Below are 18,905 nucleotides of genomic sequence, written 5' to 3' on the forward strand. Positions count from 1 at the left end.
ATAAGATAATAGCAAATGTTTCTATAGTTTTTGTAGAATAGTTTTAGGGAAAGGTAATAAGGCATTTTTTAATTGTTGATGGAGTTTGTCCCTTTTTCTTATACACTTAACCAAATAAAACTTATTATTATATTACCTATTTAACTTAGTTTTTATTTCATCACTTTTCATGACTTAATATCACTTTTTAGGCGTATTGAAAAGTCATTGTGTCGAGTCGTTCCATTGAAATTTTTTTAAATTATTTTATATTAAGAAGTTGGTCAGTCTTATGGGTGTGATTTTTTTTTCAATATAATACACTTATGACGAAAATTTTCCTTTGTTATGATAGTTCTCAAAGAACCCACAACGCATTAAACTTTTCGGGTCCAACACCACTCGCGATTTAGAAATATCACAACGCCGATTGTTAACAATAATTCATTCGTAAATATTGGTAAAAACGTTTTATTGCCAACACTTCGAAATGGATTCTTCATAATCTATAGAACCATTGGCATTTAAAATTTCAAACGCATTTGTCACTTGCGTCCGTTTCTCGTTTTTAAGAAAAAATATTTGAATATAAGGTAAACCTTAATATATGACTTAATGCCCGTTTTGATAAAACAAATTGTAGATTAATGTGACCCAATCACAATACCTTGATAACGGGGATTTGCCCCGCAGCTCACATGGGACCCTTCGGTCATATTTAAATGTATCATACTTCGAATAAGAACTACCGAAATTGCCTTCATTTTTATCACCGCCCATTTTTATTGGCTGCTATCTTTATGTATGATCGCAAGATTCAACCCGAACTAAATGCAATCTAGACAGTTAGATAGAAGCTACATAAAAATACATAGTTGTTTTTAATGTGCGACATGTATTGACTTTATCTGCAAATCTATAATGATTTTTTTAAAACTTTATTTTTTCTCATTTCTTTACACATATAATACATAAAAACAAATAGTATAAACGAGAAATGAAAACCCACTAAGGCACTGCCTGAGTGTGGGTTATACACGGTGTCCGGAAACTCGTAGTACAAGCGGGAAACTGGAGAATCTACACCACATGGGGAACCCAAATAAACATAATTTTTTTTGATTTGAGCATTTTCAAAAAAAAAAAAAAAAAACCAAAAAAAAATATTTTTCGGCTATTTTAGGGTTAAAGTTTTTTCTGGTGTTTAGGGTTGAACAACAGATGTTTTAACCCTGCAGAGCAGAAATATTTTATGATTACACCGGATTAAATGAAGGGTGATTTCAAAATAATGCTTCAAATCCGAGTTTCTTCATTTGTTTTACTTTCAAATAGTTTTAATTAGTTGGGTACTTTGATCTTCAGTGATAATTTATAAGAATTTGATTAAAAAAAAAAAAATAAAATAAAAAATCAACTTCTAACTCGATTTACTCGATAACGAAAGCTCAAATCAAAAAAAAATATACTACAAAATCGACTCCAAATGTGATGTAGATATTGTAGATTCACCAGTTTCCCGCTTGTACTACGAGTTTCCGGACACCTTGTATAAAAACGATTACTATATTCCCAAGTACCTAAATTATTAATTAAATAAGTACGAAAAGGTTTTTTTTTTAGTTATTATAAAAAGTAAATAGAAAGCAATATGTACTACAGTTTAGAAAGTTACAGAAAGTTAAACTCCAATTTGTAATATTTAATTATTGAAGACAGTTTTAGCAATTTCTAAACGAATATTTGAAATAGAAAAATCAGAAAAATCAGAAAAATGTGCGGTGATTAAATAATAATAAGAATTTATTCCAGAATGAAGGCAATGTTTGTAGTTTTTTTTCGATATTAGTTTTTTTATTTAGATAGGGTCCCATTAGCTCAGTTAATAGAGCAGTGCTCCTGCAAGGCAAGGGTCCTGTGTTTGAATCATAGATGTGACTTATCTTTTTCTGATTATTCTTTTTCAAATATTCGTTTAGAAATTGCTATTGCAATATTGTCTTCAATAATTAAATATTATATGTAATCAAATGAACCAATGTAGCAATATGTATAAATATATATATATAGTTTTTTTACTTGCTGTAACCCTGTCTGTATCATTCTGTCTGTGATAGAGAAACAATGGTGCGTTATACTTTTACGTCCCACATATGGCACTGTTTTAAACAATGATATTTAACACCCATAGTGGACTAGATAGCCGACCTAGCGGCCATTGCCGTAGGAATTTGAAGCCATCTTGAAAGAGTCAGATCACGGCGGGAATTCAAAATACATGCATTCTATCGTACATTAAGAACATATTTGTTTAAACACCTCTTTATGAAATGTATACTTTATTTCTAATTAAATATTGAGTAAATGATTAGTAAATAAATAAACGGATTATTAACCGACTCACGGAATGTGTGACAAAAGGCTTTTCTAATTATGGTTTTAATACATACCGCACCATCATTTTAGGACTCAAACTTTGCCAAATATATTCAAATAAGTTATTGTGAAAGAAAAAGGACTGGATTTGACAAAAGTTTGATTGGGAATTGGGAAAAGAGAAAAAATGACGTATTATATACTAACAGGATAAGCTCCTGGGTTTTTATTAGAAACTAGAATATGTACACTCATTTTTAAAAGCAACACAACTAAGCATAGCAAACACTGTTTTGAATGGTAGGGGGAGGGGGGGCACATTGATTCATGGGGCACATTGGTACAGTATCTATATCTCAAAACCGATAAACGCTACACAGTCCGGCACATCACTAGAATGCTCAAGGACATTCACAAGAATGACAGTTGTGACACCGCTCGCCGCCGATTTGCCGTTGGGCCTCAACGGTCACTGACGTGTTGGAAGTGGCGTGCGCCGCTGCCTACAAAAAAAATACGTGAAATGTAATTGTGTCTCAGGAGGATACTCTTATTTGTTTTTGTTATTTTTTGTCACTAAAGGTAAGTAAATATAGTTATTATTGTATTTTAAAATGTTTTTGATTGCAAGATTATTATATATTTGAAAAAATTAATTGTTTGTGGAAAAAGTCCTTTGGGGCACTTTGATACGGTAATGTGCGGGGTACAATGATACGTATCAATCTGCCCCTTTATTGTATTAAAGTGCCCCGTCAAAAATAATAGTTTATTTTATTATTATTTTTTTTTTTTTCAGAAAATGGTGCGCACGTACAAACCCAAAACTGATAGAAAAAATATCAATGAAGAAAACATTGAAGATGCAATACGTGAAGTATTGTCAAAGACTTTATCTATACGCAAAGCAGCCGACAAATATGGCATCAAAACTGCAACCCTACAACACTCCTACTTTGGATGCCGACCCAGTTTCAGCGTCTGATGCTGACGATCCTCTACATGTTTCTTCATCAAAGGCTATTCTTACTCCTGAAGTGGTTAGACCTTATCCAAAAAAGGCGATTACTGACAGTGTCTTAAAAAGAAAAGGAAGAGAAAAGGGACGATCAAGAATATACACTGAAACACTAGAAAAAAATAGATTAGAAAGCTTACGTAATGAAAAGAACAGGAAAAGAGAATTACAAAAAGCAAAACAGCATGCAAAAGAATTGAAAACAGTGAAAAATCTGTTGGGATTAACTGAGCCAAAAAAGAAAAAGAGAGTGACTTCTTTGCCTGCAGAAATAGATGCCGATTCTAGTCAAGATGAAGTCGTGATGACGAGTGATAGTGAAGACATTGAAATGCCGTCGGAATCGGAAGAAGAGGTAATTAATGAAGAACCAGTTAATCCTGAACACATAAATATTGGAGATTTCCTGCTAATTAAGTATGAGAAGAAGAAAACTGTGATTCACTACGTTGCCAAAGTTGTATTTAAGTATAATGTGACAGAATATGAAGTATTATATCTCAGAAAAAAAGCAGGGTCTTCTAAGTTTATATTTCCAATTGTGGAACACAAAGCAAATGTGGATGTTAGAGATGTAGTTTTGCAATAACCAAAACCAACTTTCTACAAAGGCACATCTCGAACATCGTCGCTTTATTCATTTTCGGTAGGTTTAACTCGATATAATATCCAGTAGATTGTTTTGTAATTTATATGAGAATTTTTTTGATTATTTTTTTTTAAATTTTTGATGTTTGTTTAATTTTTTAAGAAAAACATTGTTCATTTTGATAGGAGATTCTAATTTTATATTTTCATTAACAATATTCAATGTTAAAGTCTGATTACTTAGTAAGTATATAACTGATTATATAATTAAGAAAATAACAGAGAATTAGTCTTGTTCTATGATGACAATTTTGTTTTTTTTTGTGATTATATTCCTTAAGTAACTTAAGAGACTGATTATGGCTAATGTGCACTCTTAATAAAAAGTATTTTGCGATCTCAATCAATAAAATTGTTTTATTTCTTAATTTTAAGTAATAATACAGTTTATATTGGGTTTTTAGTCAGTTTAAATTTGCATTTCATATGGATCTAAAATACCTATCAAACTGCCCCACCCCATGAATCAAAGTGCCCCACTAGTGGGGCAGAATGATACAAATATGATTTTTTCTTAAAATCAGTTTATCTCTATACGTCGCCAGTTTTTGCGGTTTTAGCGCAGCCAAAATATAAGCTGACATATCAGCCAATGCACACATCAAAACAAATATTTAAATATAATGCTTTATGGTCCTCAGAAAAGAGATTGAATTTTTGTGTATCAATGTGCCCCCCCTCCCCCTAACAATTATTTTATAAGCAATAATAATTAGCCTGAAACACTCATCCACATTGAAAAATCTCCTGATAAAAGATACATGACGCCAACGGGACTTGAACCCGTGTCCTTTCGATTTCCGGTCGATAGCTCTGACCACTGAGCTATGGCGGCTTATTTTTTATCCGCGAAATAATTCAACATATTATACTAGTGTTTCATTCAACAATTACTGCTTGTTATATTTTTTCACCTGAAAACAGCCAACTTTATTTTATTTGTTGCGTTGGCGTCATGTATCTTTTATCAGGAGATTTTTCAATGTGGATGAGTGTTTCAGGCTAATAATTATTGCTTATTAAATAATTGTTACCCTTTATGCTATCCATAAAAAATCTTGTGTTAAACATTAGTTTACCAAAAAAAAATACTGTTTTGAATGATTTCTGCTTTTACGTTGTACTTAGAAAGTTTACAGTGGGATAAGACAATATGCTGCAATAACGTATATAGTCACATAAGACATAGGCCTAGCCATAGTCATATAGTTACAGGTTTAAGACTGGTAACGTAAATAAATCAGGATTTACAGATGTATTGTAATAATTGATAGGGAGTGACTTTCTTAGGCAAACATAAGTTACCGCTCAGATTAAATATTGGAATACCGGTAGGCCTATATCAGTCTTTGCCTAAAATTAATGTAAATAAAACATTATACAGTACATATATATCTTATAAATATAAACAAATCAATGTAGATAAAAAAAATTGAAGGCAATATTACCTAAGCAATTGGAACCTGATTATATTAAAAAAGTGAATTTGCACATAGACCTACATTTGCTTCATAAAGACTTGTTCAGAGCAGACAATTTTCAAAATGAAATCCTTTGAATAAAATCAAAGGCGGCTTTGCGGCCAGCACCTAGGCACTGGGCGCTTCTTTACCGACACCGATGTTTGCGGCTACATCTGGTCCAGCTTTGCCGGCAACATGGTGGTCCGCTTGACAACAGGTCTCCAATCCTAAATATTTCATTTAACCTGATAAACCAATTCTCCACTGTACACAAGCAGGCAAATCACGGCTGACCTTTACAAGATGGCGGATCGGCTCTTCAAATCACTACGGGCGCTGCTATACGGGAGGTAGGGTGATTGGCGATCTAGTCCACTATGGGTGTTATATATCATTGGTTTTAAAAAAACATGTTTTTTCCTGTCACAGGTGACATCTTTATAATATAAGTATATAAAACACAAGAGTATTCAATAAAACATTAAATAACGAATTAAATTCGGCTATTTTGTTAAAAATAGATAAATGTTATTTTAGCTAAGTTCCAAATAATTGCATGACATTAAAAAATTGGTGTAAATTGGGCAAACTTAGTGTCGTACAACCTTCAGTATCACAGCAACCATGCAACCATCTACGTTTAAAGTTTTTCTGCAATGAATAATGTTTTGTATACATATGGCGATGTACGAAATAAGGAAAAGACTGTCACGAAAGAAAATACGGTGTTGGATTCTCGGATGGTAATGAAAAAAGCGTCTGGATTAAGCTTTGAATAAGCATATGAAGATCCTGAAAGCTATAAAATCTAAGTTCGTGTTAACTTCTTTTTATAATTTAACTGAACAAATTTTCCGACAACATATTGGACAGGATAAAAAATGTCGGGAAGCATTGCTACAAAAATTGAAACTCTAAATTACGCTAAGATATTTAACAACTGGAAATAGTTAGTGTTGACGTAATATGTAGTGATTCAATATTTTTGCATGAGGTGCTCTGGAATATTATTTCACTAAATAAATGTTATTTTTCAAATAACATCTTTTACAGTTTCCATTTCCACGGCTCTAATAATTTCCTTGAAGGGCGCTTCAAGGGAATCTCTGTTTTTGTTCTGAGGCTGCTTTAAATCCCAGAGACACTCGTTTTGCTGGTATTCATTGATAAACTATAAATTTTAAACAGCACCACAGCGTTGATTTGTTATTTTCGATGGTAAAATGGTGGTAAAGCTCTAAGGTAATTACAAGGAACCCATACGTCCGCTTAGCTGAAATGCTTTCACGGCACTAGTTGTCATAAATAAACCACTTTCCTAGTTGCATCACATTTTTACACTACATAATTAGTTGCATTAGTGTGTGATGCCATAATTTCGCGGTGGCGCGATTCTTATTTTGTTGCTTTTAACTATGTTAATACGTGATACCAGAAGTGCAACTAATGTCATGAAATAACTTGAGCGCAACTAGTTACGTAGCGCGGTTCTGCATTTCAGCATGCAAAATACTTGACTAAAAAATATCTGTATCAAAACTTATCAACAAAAATTTCACAAGCATTGTAGGTATTTGCTTTTGAAATGACAATATGCATAGTTCTAACCAGATTGTCATTTATCCAATTCGCAGCTCCGTCTCCAAACTCCACCTTGCTGAATAAGGATTTGCAATGAAGAACAAGGACAAGAACACTTTGAAAATTTCGAGTGCATTTGTTTGGGCTAGACCAGAAGAAGAATTGTAAGCAAGTCGTTGATGTTTATCGTGTGTATAATATTTACCTATATTGAAAGTACTTGTACATTCGTTGTGGCCACAATTATTACCCCGAGCTATTGCGGTGGAACTCATGTGATTGTGTTGTGCTTGCACTAACTTTATTATGATGTGTGCTTCTTTGCGGTCAGTGATTGGCCTCCCTTTTTTTCTGCTTTCATAACTTATTTCGGATGCGACATATGGAATGATTAATTTAACTGCTGACTAACTAACTGGGTTAAACAATGTAAGGAATATTATGTAAAATAAGCCCTTAGAAACAGGATGAAACGATTGAAAGATGACGAAAGCATGCTTGTCCACAATGTTAGGTTGTGTAAATAACATAGACATAATAAGTCATGGTATATAATTATTTTTTAATTAATTCATTCGAGTAGGTACTGAACATAAAGATCTGAAAATACTTCTTCACTTTACTAAGAGGCCGCGCTTATGAACAGATTATTGAAAATTTTTAGAAAATAAGGACTCACTTAATACGCATATTTATTTAAAAAATACTTTTTATCAGGTAGACAATAAAGAGCAGTAAGTATTTCTGTTTCTGGAAAAGGAAAATAATGTATTTTATAGCTATTTAGCTAAACATATGATAATTTGACTTTTTTCTCCACGTCTGGTTTTGACATTAAATTATAACAATATTCAATTTTTTAAAACACACTTTGTGACGAATCAGTTTTATTAATTGAATACATTATTTTTTATTGTACAAAGTTAAACAAATAAAAAAATCACTTTGTAAATGAATAAATATAACTATGAAATGCACTGGGAATCTTTTTCTCAGCTGTGAGTCAGCTTGTGTCTCGTCAAATTATTCTTTCGAAAACACGAGTAGTTGCACTTGGAACATGAAAAAGGTTTTTCTCTACTGTGAGTCAGCATGTGTCTTGTCAATGTTCCCTCTTGACAACATGAATAATTGCAGTCAGAACACGAAAAAGGTTTTTCTCCACCGTGAGTCAGCATATGTCTTTTCAAATTTTTATTTCGAGAACATGAAAAGTTGCACTCGGAACATGAAAAAAGTTTTTCTGCACCGTGAGACACCATGTGACTCGTCAAATATGTCTTTCGTGAACATGAATAGTTGCAGTGTGAACATGAAAAAGGTTTTTCTCCACTGTGAGTCAGCATGTGTATCTTCAAATGACCCCTACGAGAACATGAAAACTTGCACTCGGAACATGAAAAAGGTTTTTCTCTACTGTGTGTCAGCATGTGGCTCGACAGATAAGCCTTTTGAGAACATGAATAGTTGCACTTGGAACATGAAAAAGGTTTTTCTTCACTGTGCTTCAGCATGTGTCTTTTCAAACCTCCTTTTTGACTACATGAATAGTTGCAGTCAGAACACGAAAATGGTTTTTCTTTACTGTGAGTAGGCATGTGTCTTGACAAATCTGATTTATGAGAGCATGAGTAGTTACAATGAGGACATGATAATCGCTTTTCAACAGCATGCGTCTTCAGATCTGTCGATAAATTTGAAAAAAATACGAATTAAGGCTCAATAAGTCTTATTACCAACACAAAGTTTAGATAAGCGTAGTTAATTCGTCAAAACGTAAACGTTAGTTAAATAGGAGAGCACAAATTGATAAATCATTCCATGAAAATCGGTGTTACCTGCTGTCTTGTCAATTCTTTTAAAACGTTCTAAGCATTCCTTCTTAACATCCGGCAGGTCTATGTCAATTTCCATATTTGGACATCCCCTTTCATCTTCTTCTCGGGGTCCTGGTTCCGCCTTGATGGTAACAGTCCCCGCATTTAAGCTACCTGGATAAACAAAATAATAATTTGTACATTGATAATTTATACGAAACGAAACATAGTTTTTAATTAAAAAAGCAATAACCGTAAAAATAACGAATAAAGATACCATTGATTAACCACGTAGATGCAGATCTTGTATAAAAGTCTTTAAGGTCAATTGACGATACTATAAGAACACAGACACACTCACTGACAAATAGGGTGCATCATCTGGGTAACAAGTAAGGGGGTACTATTGAAATATTTATTGATTCCATTAATTAAATAAACCATAATCTATATTAGCACTTTAATTATTATTTTTAAATATACTATATTATAATTGTCATCACAATTTTACTAATATAATTTTATTAAAAAAAAAAAATTGTGTATTCATAGAACTATTTTGTACCTACTTTATAATCCATTACATCTATATCCTGTTAGTTTTTCCTGTATAATACAGATATTCCACAAGGTACACTGCATCTTGTATCAATTTTATGTAAAAACCTTTTTAGGCGTATAAATAAATGAATAAGAAAGCCCCCAGATCTCCCCAGGGAACGATGTTTCAAGACGGTTTTTTTAAGTCGATGGATCAATAAACGTAATTTAAAGTACAAATACAAGTGCGTTTAAAGTATTCTACTTCCTTATTTCATACTTATTTTCGTATGAAAGAAGAAAGTTCCCGCACGTAACCCAGTAAAATAACACTTGAAACTTACATCATGTCCCAAATAAAACGAGAAGACATTTCAAAATGAACTTGGATTCCGAACATCGAAATTAAACATCCTGCATTTTTATTATATTCAATGAAACTTACTGGCTGACAGAGTACCATATGCATATTGCAAACATTCCTTCTTTACATCTGGGAGGTCGAAATCCATATCCGTATACGACATTTCACCTCCGCCTTCTTCTTGGGGACCTGGTTCCGTCTTGACAGATATAGTCTCTGGATTTAGTAGATCCATGGCACTGCTGTGGTAACGTTTGGTAATTGGTTTAACTTCAAACAAACATACCTGAAACAGAACATAGTTGTAACGGAACTGTAATTTGAATGAGTTTTTAATATTTTTTACGGTTGGAATATTCTGTCAAAACAATGAAGTCGTAGCTAAGACACTTATTTGGAAAAAAATGATACAAATTGTGACCTTGAAGTAAAGACAACGGTTGAGAGAATCATTGACAATATTCTGGTAACTCAGTATTTATATAATATATCTACTCGTATATCTAAAGATAATTGGTTATTCCGCTTTTAACAAAATATCGGTAATCCGTATATTTGTGATTATTTTGATAAATGCCTTGGAAATACTTATCTTAAAATAGGTCGACGTAAAATCGTTAGTTTAAACGTTCGGCTGTTAAATGTTAAATGAATAACGACCGCTACAGAATTTAAAAGGAATGAATATAAACAATCGTACTTACCAATAACTATCACTAGTTGAGATAATAAGTTTAACGCGTCGGTTGAACCGGTACCCCCGAGACAGTAGGAGGATCCAGGGTGTATTGGTTAAACAGAGTTTAGATACAGGAAGTAACGACTGTCGGTGTAGAAAGCATGGCTCAACAAATTTTCAAGCTATGCATAGACAATAATGGAATCAGAGACAATGATTTTAATTTTCATTTATCTGGCATTTCAGATTCATAATAATATTATATAAATTGCGTCTTATTTAAAAATGGTTCGTAGATCGTCCACCTGTTGAATTTAAACTAAGGCAATCTTGAAGTTAAATTCGTTGTCCATATATATACCACTAACTAGACACTAGACTAGTGTTTCCTTTTGTCTTCCATTACCTGGTAAATTTATATTTTTTCTTCAAGTGATATCAAACAGAGTTTGTATGAGATAATGAATTTCTGTAATGAGGTGCGGTGTCACAATATTTTCGTATCCGTGAACAAGGGCTGAAGAATTTCAGAGAAAAAAGCATCTATGACTGCACTTATTACTGTTATTAATTTGAGTAGTGCTGAGTCAACCGCTTTGCACCGCCACCTTCCCGTGACCCACCGGGGTGTGTATACCCCCACTTGGTTCATTTATCTCCGCACAATGTGAATATGTATATCATGTATATTCAGGTTAAGTACTCGAATGAGATGTCACGAATTGCCGCCCTTTAGCGTTACTTTCGGTATCTTCATTATTTTTATCTTATATTTCGGTCTAGTAGGTACCTAAGTATATTTCTTATTAGGGTAAACTTTCTACTCTTTCTCACGTCTAAAAAAATGAGAAAATTTAGCTTTTTGTTATATTTTTCTCGTAGGAATATTAAGAAAATTTTACTGGTTTATTTTTGCCGGGCACGTTTTATAAGCAAGTTTTTTTTATCAGCTGTCTGAATGTATTAAGCACGTTTGCGAAAATCATTATGTTGGTTTGCCAAATCTACATTGCCACAGCGAAATGTACAACTTACTTCATTTTTACACAAAATTTGTTTCAATAATTCTGTGAATGTATCCGATGTATTTCTAATTTCAGTTGTTTTTTCATTATGGAAATTGCATTCATTTCGTGGTTTTATGACAGAACTTTGAATTTTATGATTACCAATATAAATTTGAATTAAACAGAACAACTTTATTCGTCTTAAGCATTAGTTTTCCACATAAATATGATGATTTTTTTATGAAAAAATTGGATTTTAGAAACATCACACAAAGTGCGGCACGCGCCCCGTCGTGTGATTCGCCAAGGAGCGCCCGCCGGTAGTACATCAGTAATGCATATGAATGAGGTGGTTGAGGTTGAGGTCCCTCATTCATACTCTCAAATGTACACTCAAAGTTATTGTTGAATTTGTAGGTAAAATTGTAATTTTATATTTCGCATTAGTCCCAGGGTGTTCAAGTAGTCGAACCGATCGACAAACAGAATTACCTACCGTCTATAGCCCTCCGCGATTCCGATGAATTCCACAATAACTTAAATGAAATGAGATTAGAACGACATGCCAACTATAGGAGCAGAAGCTTGCGATTGGTTCCTGGAATGCGCGATCCCTTAACAACAAACTAGAGGTGGTGGACGATATTTTCATATGAGACCAAAAACTCCATATCCCTACTGTCACAGAAACTTGGCACAAGAACAGTGATTCGTACTCAACTAAGAGACTCCGAGCTTTAGGGTATGTGGTTCTTGAAGAAGCCCGACCTAGTGGGGACCTACCATCAAACAATATCTCACACGTGAATCACGGGGGTGTCGCGATAATAGCCCGACCAGGATTACGGCTAAACAAAGTAGCTCTCGGTATATTTAACACGTTTGAATATATTGGATGCAGGGTTTCTTCTTCAGGAACGTCGTTCATGTTGTGCACCCTTTATAGGCCCGGATCGAAACCAATCTCTGTCAAATTTTATAATGAGTTTTCACAGTTTTTGGAACTTTCAGTCGGACTCTCCGACGCACTCATTATTACAGGCGACATCAGTATTCGTCTTGAGCGCGTGACATCACCAAACACTGTTAAATTCTTAGAACTATTAGCCAGCTTTGGATGCCACCAATAGGTCGACGTCCCAACTCATGATGCTGGTGGTACATTAGATGTACTAATTTAAAAAAACAGTGATTTAAAATCAAAAGCGCTGAAGATTGTATCTGTCTACAAAATAATTTGAACCGGTTAATTAATTGGTGTTCTCTTAACAAACTTCATCTGAACATAAATAAGTGTTATTCAATAATATTTTACAGAATAAATCAACCAATTATTCATTCATATAAACTCAATAACTCAATCCTTACCTCTGTCGAAGAAATTAATGACCTGGGGATAACTTTCGACTCTAAATTAAACTTTATATCGCATATAAATTGTATTAATAATAAAGGAATGAAAATGCTAGGCTTCATTTTTCGAAATTCTAGAGGTTTCAAGAATATTTCAACATTAAAATTTTTGTATACATCCTTGGTCCCCCCACTAAAAATTACATTCAGATTCAATCGAAAAAATTCAACATAAATTCCTAAGACACATTAATTTTAAACTCGGTATTCCCATTGAAAATATAAATTATAATTACTTGATGAAAAATCTAAATTTATTAAAACTCTCAGATCGAAGAATTATATCCGACTTAATATTTATGTTCAAAATTGTAAATGGTAGTATAGACAGTCCTGATTTAATTAACCTCATTGAATTTCATATACCCACGAGAGCTACTCGTTCTAAAATTTTGTTTAAATGCAACAATATCAGGACTGAGTATTCCAAACACTCGCTTGTACCTAGGTTGCGTGAAGTTAGTAATAGATACGCAGATGTGGCAGATCTATTTAACTGCACGCAAGGTAGGTACAAGAGGGCTATGCTATCAAATCTTTTCAATCAATATTAATTTAATCTAATTCTACCTTATTTGCACTATAGAAGCTTATGTACTTGTATCTCTTGTTTACTTACTTACATACTCTCTATTGTTATTTCACAATCAGATGCCACATATATATGTAATTCTTTTTAAAAATATTTTTACGATTTTAACTGTGACATGTTATCATTGTTTATGGTATATTTATACCGTTGATATTAAATAAATAAGAAAGGGTTGTTACAAAGAATTCGAACAATTGATCAAATTTCAACGTTCATTTGAAGGTTCTGTGAAAGTCCTATTCAAATTATGTTATTATATCATTATAGGCTAGTAGCTTGACAGACAACATGGGAATTAACTTTCAAATTTGAAGAATAATTAAAATTCTCTGAAACAACCCGTCATTTAGATTATAAAATATGAAATATGAAGTTGTGCTTTTTACGACTTTATCGAATTTTGACATTTCTCTGATTTTAACATAAAAATGAAACAAATCGTATTTTTTATTTCGTTTAATAAGAGTTAAATTTATAGGTATATATTAGGATATTAAATTTAAGATCATTATTGGTGATGTATTCTTTATCAGAAAAAAATAATTTCTTGGTCCTGATAAGAAGGGAGCCACGATTCTTATATGTCTTAAAGGACTTGTTCCAAAACTGAGGATATTGTTAATCTATTCGCTGACTTTTTCAAAAGCGTATATGAGGATGATATCTCTGTCGACAGTGTTCCTGCATTTTTCACTGATATTAACTTGCAACTATCTGATCTATTAATTGAACGCAATGATATCATAGCCTATATTAAACTCTTGGAACCAAAAACAAGTTCTGGTCCCGATAATATCCCACCCATATTTCTAAAAAAATGTGAACATAGTCTATCCTATCCATTGTACTTAATCTTTAATAAATCTCTTAAAACAGGACAATTCCCCAATAGCTGGAAATCTAGCTATCTCACTCCAGTGTTCAAAAAGGGTTCCAAAAATGATGTATGCAATTATAGACCTATTTGTATTCTATCTAGTATACCTAAGCTCTTTGAAAAAATCATTCTTAACAAAATATCCTCTAACATTAAACACGTTATTACCAATTGCCAACATGGGTTTGTCTCGTCTAGATCTACTCTCACAAACCTTACAGTAAATGTAAACTACATAAATACAGCATTTTCTAACAGGAAACAAGTAAACTCCGTATATACAGATTTTTCCAAGGCGTTCGATAAGGTCTGCCACAAAATACTAATCAACAAACTTGTAAAATATGGGATAAGTGGTAATTTACTGGCATGGTTGATCAGTTACTTATCTGATAGATCACTTTTTGTTAAGATTAATGACTGTCTATCCTATGAATTTATTGCTACCAGTGGAGTCCCACAAGGTTCACACCTGGGACCTTTATTATTTATCCTCTTCATCAATGACGTTACCAGCATTTTCTACAATGTCGAAGTTTTACTTTTTGCTGACGATATGAAGTTGTTTAGGGTCATTAATGATGTGTACGACTGCATAATCTTGCAAGAGAACCTTAACAACTTTTTCAAATGGTGTTCTAGTAATAAACTGCAACTAAATATCAACAAATGCCAAGTTATGAGGTTCCACAAAATCAAACACCCAATAATGTATAATTATTCATTGTGTAATGTTGACTTAATCTCTGTAATCGAAATACTTGACCTAGGCATAATGTTTTATCAAAAACTCTGCTTTGTATCTCACATAACTTCTATCGCTAACAGGGCTATGAAAATAATAGGTTTTATAGTAAGAATTTCCAAGGATTTTCAAAATATCAACACATCAAAAATTCTGTTCACATCTCTCGTTAGAAGTATTCTAGAATACAACTGTACAATTTGGTCACCTGTCTTTAATAATCACATTAATACCATTGAAAGAGTCCAACGCAAATTTTTGAGATGTATTAATTTTAGGCTTGGAATTCCTTTAGAAACAATAGATTATGATTACTTATTATATTCATTAAAATTGCTTAAAAGTGATAGAAGAAAAATGTTTGACCTTATATTCTTATACAAAATTATAAATTATAAGTTGGACAGCCCTGACATATTAATGTTGATTCAATTTCATGTACCTACCATTAGATCAAGGTCCTCTAGTATGTTTTATTGTGACAATTATACCACAATCTCAGGATATAACTCAGTTATAAACAGATTGCACACACTTGGGAACTTTTGTGCTAAAATCGCAGATACTTTTAATATTCCCCTTGTAAAATATAAAGCTGCACTAATAACACATTTTAACGCCACTTATTTTAATGAGGTCACTACATAACGTGCTATTGTCATTGCTTCTTTCTATGCTGTAATTTTATTTGTTATGTTTTTACTAAATTTAATTCTTTAATTTTTTTTCATCAAAATTTAATACTGCACTATGTATATGTAAAAAAAAAAAAAAAACTTTGTATGTAAATGGCACTTGTGCCGTAAATTCTAAATAAATAAATACATATTTTATAAATACATTTTTTTGTTGGTAAATGATTAATATATACTGTACTACTACTAGGAGAGGCATACTTATCGTACACAGTAAAATTAAAGTAGAAATTATTATGTTCTTAAAAGACAAGGTTCATGAAAATTATAATAATTGTCTATGACATCATTCTTGTCTATGCATAACCTATATATTTTCTGACAAGTGCTTTCTTCTCCGACAGTCTTTCTTCCTGTTTCCACACTCTGTTTATCCCGCCCTGTTAAACTTATTATCCCGTACATGTGATGGTTATTGGTAAGAAATAATACTTAAATCAATTGCTATTCATTTTGGTAGCGGCCGTTCCCTTCAGTTTAGTTAGTGAATCATCGGGAGTTTTGTCACAGCAGAATGTTTTCAACTGTCAATATGACATCAACCTATTAAATGATAAGTATTTCAAATGCATTTTATTAAAATGATAACAAATATACGGATAACAGTTGTTTAATCACAGGTGGATTACAACGGAATGGCGCTAGAAATAGACAGTAAATAAATTAAGAGTTTTCCCAAGATAAACCACGTTTCTCTCAACCTTTGTCATAACTTCAAGGTTTTCTATTGTGTATTTTTGTTACGACTTGAGAAGCCAAATTTTAAAAACTGAATTCCGTTACAACTTTGTTCTGTTCCAGGGTTAAACTAATTACCAAACCCCACCAAAGCAGACCATGGATCTACTGAAGCCAAATACTATATCCATCAAGACGGAACCAGGGCTCCAGGAAGAAGGTGGAGGTGAAATTGCATTTTCGGATTAAGATTTCGACCTCCCAGCTGTAACGACGGAATTCTTGCAATATGCGGAGAGTAGTTGCATTGCATACATGTAAAATATAGAACTTTAAATACGGATGTCCGGAATCCATGTCTGTTTTGAAATGTCGTGCAAACAGAACACATACTTGTTTCATCCTCTCTTATAAAACAAAAGGTGTATTGGGTATTTACCCTAAAATGCGTCCTTTCCGGAAACTTCCAAAATACAGCCCTATTTTAACATGATCATACTATTCACAATAAGTTGTCGGTTCATCTATTTTCCCCTAATTTTATTGGAACATGATGTAAATAACACGTATTTTTTTAACGTTAAAAATTCATAAATATTGATTTAGAAAACACTATCCCATTTACTAACAACTTCCTACTTAAGGTGCTCTAGATCAGAGTTTTTCTTTCTTGTTAAATCTGTCCCTCAAGTGGACGTCTGTGGTCATTTTTATCTGATATTGACCATTAAAACTTTCATCCAAATTCCAGCTTTTATGGGTTCTTTATTTGTTAAAAAATAATTTATAGTTTAATTAAAAAATTATTATTTTTTGGTAAACTAATGTTTTTAAGACAAGATTTTTATGCATAGCACAAAGGTTAACAATTTAAAAATATTTCGTTTTACATCAATGGTACGAAGATACATGGCTGGCCTTATGTAGACGTAATTGGACCAGTTCTCTTCAGGCGTCGAATACTCACCTTAACACATCGCCCTTGATATTATTTTTGATAAATACCGTGCTACAAAAAACCAAAAATCATAATTTTATTGATTACATTTATATCCACCCTTGGTGTATACTAATTAATACTGTAAGGGCAACCAAAATTTAACTCGCGCCTGGCGCCGTTTGGTTCAGGGCTGGCCATTCAAAGATACATTCTATTTATTCTCCTTTTTTATTCCAGGAAGCATTAATGTGGAAACAGTTACCATAAACGCGGATCTTGGATCCCCACAAGATGAAGCGGGGCTTACTTATATGAAAATTGACATAGACCTGCCGGATGTTAAAGAGGAATGCTTGGAACGCTTTGGAAGATTTACCAAGGAAGCAGGTAAAACCAATATTTATCGTAAACATGAAAAATTGGGCATTTCCTATTTTTTTTAACGTTTCTACGAACTTACTTCGCTTATTTACTCTAAGTTTAACTGAATCATTTTCATCCATGTTATTTTTCAAATTTTTTGACAGATCTTCGGACGCACTTTGTGGAAAAAGGATTCACTCCTCTCAACCGCAACTACTCCTTCTCTCCTAAGTCAAATTTTGCCATGAATTTTCAAAAGCGAAATTCAAACGTACACATGCAGATTCGCAGTGGAGTAAAACCTTTTTCATGTTCCGTGTGCAACTATGCGAGTCGTCAAAAGGGTCATCTGAAGAGGCACATGCTGACTCACAGTGAAGAAAAAGCACTTTCATGTTTGGAATGTGACTATGCATGTAATCAACAGGATAAACTAAAGAGACACATGCTGATTCACAGTGGAGAAAAACCTTTTTCATGTTGCGTGTGCAACTATGCATGTTCTCTAAAGTGCAACCTAAAGAGCCACATGCTGACTCACAGTGAAGAAAAACCTTTTTCATGTTCCGTGTGCAACTATGCATGTTATCAAAAGCGCCACCTAACGAGCCACATGCTGACTCACAGTGAAGAAAAACCTTTTTCATGTTCCGTGTGCAACTATGCATGTTATCAAAAGCGCCACCTAACGAGACACATGCTGACTCACAGTGAAGAAAAAGCACTTTCATGTTCGGAGTGTTACTATGCATGTAATCAACAGGATAAACTAAAGAGACACATGCTGACTCACAGTGGGGAAAAACCTCATTCATGTTTGAAGTGCAACTTTGCAAGTTATCAACTGGGTAACCTGAAGAAACACATGCTGACCCACAGTGGAGAAAAACCTTTTTCATGTTCCTTGTGCAACTATGCATGTTATCAAAAAAGCAAATTAACGGGACATATGCTGACTCACAGTGAAGAAAAACCTTTTTCATGTTCCGTGTGCAAATATGCGTGCTGTCGAAAGTATCAACTAAAGATTCACATGCTCACTCACAGTGGAGAAAAACCTTTTTCATGTTCCGTGTGCAACTATGCATGTTATCGAAAGAGCGACCTAACGAGCCACATGCTGACTCACA

The 18,905-nt window shown here is 33.2% G+C and overlaps 1 protein-coding gene across 1 annotated transcript in view; it reads left to right on the forward strand.

The window, feature by feature from the left end:
• LOC149415825 (uncharacterized) overlaps positions 1-18,207 on the forward strand; it is a 198,941-nt gene extending 180,734 nt beyond the window's left edge. Inside the window, exons 4-5 of the mRNA XM_089641729.1 lie at positions 17,940-18,149; positions 18,203-18,207. Coding sequence (XP_089497855.1) covers positions 17,940-18,149; positions 18,203-18,207 — 215 coding nt within the window. The remainder of the gene's footprint in view (positions 1-17,939; positions 18,150-18,202) is intronic.
• Positions 18,208-18,905: the final 698 nt, after the last annotated feature.

This window comes from Hesperophylax consimilis, chromosome 17 (assembly GCF_061612785.1).
Source record: "Hesperophylax consimilis isolate HC1 chromosome 17, BYU_Hcon_1.0, whole genome shotgun sequence".
In the NCBI taxonomy this organism is placed as follows: Eukaryota; Metazoa; Arthropoda; class Insecta; order Trichoptera; family Limnephilidae; genus Hesperophylax; species Hesperophylax consimilis.